Source organism: Mya arenaria, chromosome 12 (assembly GCF_026914265.1).
Source record: "Mya arenaria isolate MELC-2E11 chromosome 12, ASM2691426v1".
Lineage (NCBI taxonomy): Eukaryota > Metazoa > Mollusca > Bivalvia > Myida > Myidae > Mya > Mya arenaria.
In genome coordinates, this window is record NC_069133.1 from 49,857,182 (window position 1) to 49,863,583 (window position 6,402).

The 6,402-nt window shown below is 35.6% G+C and overlaps 1 protein-coding gene across 9 annotated transcripts in view; it reads left to right on the plus strand.

Annotated features, from left to right (window-relative positions):
• Nucleotides 1-6,281, plus strand: part of LOC128211398 (uncharacterized) — a 25,618-nt gene extending 19,337 nt beyond the window's left edge. For 8 of the 9 annotated variants that reach the window (XM_052916145.1, XM_052916140.1, XM_052916139.1 and 5 more), the window contains 5 exons: nucleotides 896-1,025; nucleotides 2,266-2,378; nucleotides 2,691-2,801; nucleotides 3,176-3,197; nucleotides 5,440-6,281. In XM_052916145.1, coding sequence (XP_052772105.1) covers nucleotides 896-1,025; nucleotides 2,266-2,378; nucleotides 2,691-2,801; nucleotides 3,176-3,197; nucleotides 5,440-5,587 — 524 coding nt within the window. In that variant the 3' untranslated portion in view covers nucleotides 5,588-6,281. The remainder of the gene's footprint in view (nucleotides 1-895; nucleotides 1,026-2,265; nucleotides 2,379-2,690; nucleotides 2,802-3,175; nucleotides 3,198-5,439) is intronic. The other variant, XM_052916147.1, reaches the window with a different exon arrangement.
• Nucleotides 6,282-6,402: the final 121 nt, after the last annotated feature.

Genomic DNA, 6,402 nt, shown 5'->3' on the forward strand with positions numbered 1-6,402 from the left:
TACACATGGATAATACAGGTTCCACAGGTTTATTGTCAAAGATTAAGGATGTATTTAATAAATAGGATCATTATATCGATTTTGTCACGACAGTCGGATATTTTGAGCCAATTCATGTGCTGAATGCCATAGAAGTTGAAACCTACGCATGAAAAAACGAAACTAGATTATTATCGTGCACTTAATTGGTTTAAACATATCGGGTTCCCTTATCCTATCTTTTGAGTGCCTCATTCAGAATAAAGTTTATATTATTAAATGAGTAATGTCACCAGTTTTTCTTAAAGCTGCACTCTCACAGATTGAACATTTTGACAACTTTTTTTGTCTTGGAACGAACCAATTTTTGCAAAAAATCCATGGAAACCGGTTATATAAGACTGCTGACAAAAATATAGATCGCAGATTTTTATATTTATGTTCACAAATTGATGTTTTATACATTTTTCTTAAACCGTTGGTTTAAGACATAAAACATTTATTTTCCAACGGAAATATGAATATCTGCGATCTGATATTTTGTCAGCAACCTTTTATCATTAGTTGGCAGATATTACCGCAAAAACTTGCTCTTTCCAAGACAAAAAATATGTAAAAATGGTATATTTCTGAGAGTGCAGCTTTAATACAAAATAGCGTACAATAATTATTATTTATGAATCTCGCATTTATAGATTGAATACAGTACTATTTAACTTTTCAAATTGCGTACCAGATTGTACTGGTTGAAAGATTTCAATGTTCACGATATATATACATGTCATCAAAGAGCTATCCTTGACCATTGACTTTCCTTTGTTCAAATGTATTCAATGAACGACAATAAATACTTGAAAGACCCGAACCCACCATGAGTAAACATGTTGTTTAAGTGTGAAGTGGCTTTTAATTTCAGCGGCGAAGCGCTCTGTAGTCATTCACGGAGCTAATGGGGCAGAGGAGAGAATCGCATGTGCAGATCTTGTCCCTTACGGAGACGGCGTGATGTCGTACGATTTATCTTTTCCTGTTACAGAATATGAAAGGTAATATGTCTATAAATGACGTACTAGCAGATATTTTTAAATGGTACATTTTCAACAGGTTTAGCCATCGAAAGTTGTACCATGATACTTTGTCGTTTAAATATGGTTTAACCAATATGTATTTCAATTCATCCTTAGATCCCACATAAAGAAAATTGTATGCAAGTATAATAACATATGCATTGTGATGTTTTTCTTTAAGTTATAGTTAGATGACATGAAGTAACATTTTAATGATTAAGAATGGGCGGGGTGAGGTCAGCGAACGAGTTCTTCTTAATCATTCAAATATTACTTCAGGTCAACTAACTGTCTTAGAATACAACCTTATTTTCTTACATATTGTCAACGCGAAATCTGACGCAGGGATTTTGAATATGATGAGTAGCAGTATGCAGATCTTTAAACATGCGCGAAAGTTAATCCTTTATGATTAAGCCTAGTACTTAATGATTGCCTATCTGCATTACCATTGGCTGAAAATGTAGGTTGAATTCTAAATTAAGCAACAGAATAAGCTCCACATATCAGCTTAGTGGAGATCACAGAATTTAGAATTAACCTTAACTGCTGTTTTACCGTGTTATTGTCTTCTCATATTGTTCGTTCTGTCATTGGAGTAGCTCCGTGTTGATGCGTAGACCCCATGTCCGAGCCTGCACGTGGTTATCTGAAACTATACTATTGTTAATCTTAGATTTAAGAAAATGCTCCAGTAATATTTCTAGGTTCGAGTCCGTCGAAACCCGTTGGCTCGTTATCGCTTGGCTCGAATTCCTCGTTGGCTCGAACTTGATAAAAAAGACCGATTTTGTTTTCCTCTTTGTAAGCATTTCCGCTTGGCTGGATATTCGCGAGGCTCGAAGTACTTGGTAAGGTCCGTGTGATATCGAGCTAATAGCGTCCCGACTGTATAGCACTACGGGCCTGGGCCCCGCCTCAATTAAGATTATAAAGCTTAAGATCGTAAATTTCCAGGAGGAACCTCGTTTTGGCCGTAAACTGCGTTTCTGTAAAAAAGGAACATTGATCGAATGGACTTGCCCGAAAATAAACGGCAGTACCTGGGCAGCGTAAGGTTAACGATTAATATATATTATTTGAACGGGGCCCTGCGCGACCAAATAATCGTAAACATATGTTCCCGTAACGCATGGTCTTTTAAACATGCAACCATGAAACAAAGCCTTGTTCAAACATAACATACTCTAGCTTTTACCCAATTTCTTTTTTTATTCAGAGATGAGGCGGAGGCTACGTTCGCTTTGTCGCTCAATACAGACGTGGATAACGTGATGGTCGCCAGGAAGACAGCCGACGTCTCGTGCGCCACGGTGACCGTATATTTCTTAGGTATGTGTTATGCTTGTAGTATATGAGTTTAAACTACGGGGTAAAATGTCTCGAAATTGTGCTATTTCACCGTTGGGTGAAACCAAATATACTTTGACTTAAGTTTAAGATTATTATTTTCGAAACATATACTAATAGGGATTTTTTCATCAGCATGTTGGCCATTGAAACATATTCTTATGAATGAATTTACAGTGATGGACCTATTTTTGAGACAAAAGTACAAACTTATGTTGTTTTAGATCCATCAAAAAGTCGCTTGCTTTATTTAATGAAGTTGTTTTTTCATAATCAGTTTCCTTTTTCTTTCAGGCGAGGATAAAGCGGCATTAAAGCTTTTATTCGTGGACTTGGTCCGCAGTAACGACCACAACCGGTTTGGAAAGTTCAAGCCAACCGTGGAATGTCACACCAGTAAAGGAGGTGGGTTTAGTTTTTACTTTAAGTTTATTATGTAGTGTTAGAATAAATGTGTGTTTATTGGTCGGAAGATTTTGGGGTGTGAGGGTTAAGGACCAAAAACGTGTTTTTCGAGTAAAATTTATTTATTTGTCAAATTGAGCTTCATGACTTCATGTAGAGTGTCAAATTTAGCTTAAGGATTATCTGTACAACGTGAAATTGTGTAATAGTTAATCTAAGCATTGCTACTGAGCTGGCCCCAATCCCTAAAACAATCTGAAGTCCCTTATAGCTAGATCAAGCTCAGTTCACTATTTTTCATAAAGATTGTGTATTTCCTGTCTTTTACATTGAAAACATGTTCATTATGTACTAATCTCATTGTGTTTGATCAGGGGAGCCAGCAAAAGCCGTCAGGTAGCGTGTTTTGTACTGTTTCGTGTTCCGAAGTTACGATTGAACGTTTTTTTGCATATTGCACTTGTTAAAGCATGTTAATTTTTCCTTGAAGTTGGAGCCAGTTGCTGTTTGAAATATTGTCATAGTAGTAATGCCGTTGTTATTTTAATGGTTCCAGTTTCAACTTAACCGAAGCTCCATTTACATAATTATCGGGCATTTTGTTTCGAGTCAGCCATATTTCCCTTGTATGAAATGCCTTGCTTTGCATAAAATAAGTCAAGGACACGTATTCACGCACAAATATGAACCAATTGAACGATATAAAATGTCAACTACAAATATATTGAAACCTGTAAGATACAAAGACTAGGGTACCCTACATGCTCTATAAGACTTCTGGATGTTTGGTGATCCCCTATAACGTTGGCATTTTTTTTGAAAGGGTTTAAAGCTGGTTAAAGGTTTTTTGTCTTGGAACGAGCCAATTAATACGAAAATGCATGAAAACCAGTGACTGCTGACAAAAAATCAGATCGCAGATTTTCATATTTAAGTTCAAAAATTGATGTTTTATGCATTTTTCTTAAACCGTTAGTAACGCTTTCAGCCATTAGATATTATTTTTCGAACGGAAATAAAAAAAAATGCGATCTGATCTTTGTCAGCAGTAGTATATCACTGGTTTGTAGATATGTACGCAAACATAATGTTCTCATTGCAAGACAAAAAATTAAATAAAAAGTTGTCAAAACGTTCAACCTGTGAAAGTGCAGCTTAATATGTAGAGTATGGACACATTCAATACTGAACACATATTAATACAAACAAGCTTTGTTGGCCTGAAAGATTGCGAAACTGACCAGTTAATATTCGATTTCATTTTTTTTTTAATGAAATAACTTTACCTATATGTATTTTCAGTCATTTTGTACTCTCTTTTGTTTACTTACTGTGTAACTACAGTGGTCGAAATTAACACAAGCCCACTAGCCCTGCACTGGTAACATATGGTTCGGGCTTGCTCAAATTCTGAATTTTATATAGCAGGGCTTGTTCAAAAATTTGATGCCAAGCAAAAGTATAAGAATTCGGGCTTGTTCATCCAAAATGCTAATTTCAATGACTGTAACGAATAATACCAGCACATATAGTAAGTGTAAGTCACACGTGTGCGAATGAAAAGTGCTGCTTGTTTTATGCAGATGTAGAACTCATTTAAATGTATTTAATTATACATTATATGGCTTCACATCGCTGTTTTGAGATGAGCTAAGCTGAGGCTAACTATTAAACTCATTTACATCAATTAATATCTCAATGTAGTTCACAGATGATGTACTGTATGTATACACGCTTTTGGACGGCTGTGTTGACACCGTATAACGAGAGCTGATGCATGTAGATACATATGGCGTAACATTTGGTTATATGTCGCCAGAACGGCCGAAAGTCATGTAAGATACACGTAAGGTGACATTTCACCTAAATATTTAGTGCATGACAAGACGAAGTTATAGAATAGTCAATAGCATACCCCATGACTTTAACGTCCATAGGGTTAGTACACGACAGTAATGTAAATTCATCTGAAACATATTGTTTTACGAAAGATTGTTTACAATGTATAATTTACAATATGTTATCATTATGTATGACTTCTATATATGCGTACTACATTCATCGGGGGAGAGGACGTAATTTGGTTTGATGCAAAAACCGGTACTTTATCTTATAAATCCGCCACTCTGTTTGCAACCGAACATTTTTCTCACATAAAGTTTGCATCAAACCAAATTACGTCCTCCCCCTGCTTGTAAATGTAAATGTCCTGCCGTTCTTGTCACTGAACGGTCTCAGTCAAACTGAGGCTACATAATACTAAGACTGGTTAAAGCTGAGACTAGCTGCTCAAGCTGAGACTGGCTCAAACATAGACTAGGTAAAAATGATACTTGTTCAATCAGAGACTGCTTCGAACTGAGACTTGGTCAAAATTGAGACTGGCTAAATCTGAGACTTACTAAAACCGAAACTAGTTAAAACGGAGACTGGCTCAATCAGAGACTGTCTCAAACTGAAACTTGGTCAATCTTAGACTGAGTCAGAGTGACTGGGTCAAACTGAGACGGTTTGTTCGTGTATTTTATTTAGCTGTGTTGTGTATCCTTCTTAAGGAAATCCATCTGCCAGATTGTTTGTCTATTAACTGATTATATACCTTGTTGTATAATTAAGACAAGTGGTTTATTTTCTTCAGGACGAACGTACGCCTCCCTGGCAGTTCTGTTCTTCTGCCTGATTCTGACCAAGCTTCGCGGGCACCAGCGATGATGATATACCACACTACTACAGCGTTTATTGTCCTATCATTTATACAAATCATTGTATTTCGTAACAACTTCTGAGTCTGTGCTTAAAATGACATTGTATATAAACCTCACGCCGCGCCTTCGTCCATGGTAAATCCAATATGCAATGAAGCTGTTCATATGTAGCTGGCACGTGTACAGTTTAACCAGTCTGTATTGTCGGGGCATAGCTGTGTTTGGAATTCAATATCCTTCGCCTTGTTTTAAGTAACTATACAATCTCATTTTCAAAAATCTGTCTGGATTCTTACCCGGTCATTCGACAAGTGTATTGGAATATACAACCATATATGACAATCATTAAACAAAAAGCAAGCAATGTAGTCAATGCCTTTGATAGACCATTGCAAATATCCATTTGTTGTACATCAATAGTATTAATCAGTTCATTTTTTCTAGCATTTGATAGAATAACAGAGCTGTCAAAATATTGAAATAAACAATTGGTATAAAGAAGTTTTGGATCAACATTGTGTATTTGTGTGTATCACCCTGCAAAATACAGCCCCCTTCTATGTGAAAATGACCATTTATATTACATGTGTTTGTCTCTATGTATTTATTCGTCCCTGATTTGTGCCACTAATATTATGTTATCATTCATCTTATATTTGTTTTCTAATGTTTTATATAATATTGCTTATATGTGCATGTTCTTCCATTCTGCAAGCACTAATTAATGTTTGTATAAAATCTGTTAATTTATAATAAATAATTATGAAAAAACGTTTCGAATTCTTACTTATTGGTGATCAACGAGAATAATATTTATAGTCGCTGCGATTAGAAAAATAAAATGAATATAAAATGGGTTTCCTTAAATTATAAAAAAATACATTTCTTTCGCTTTG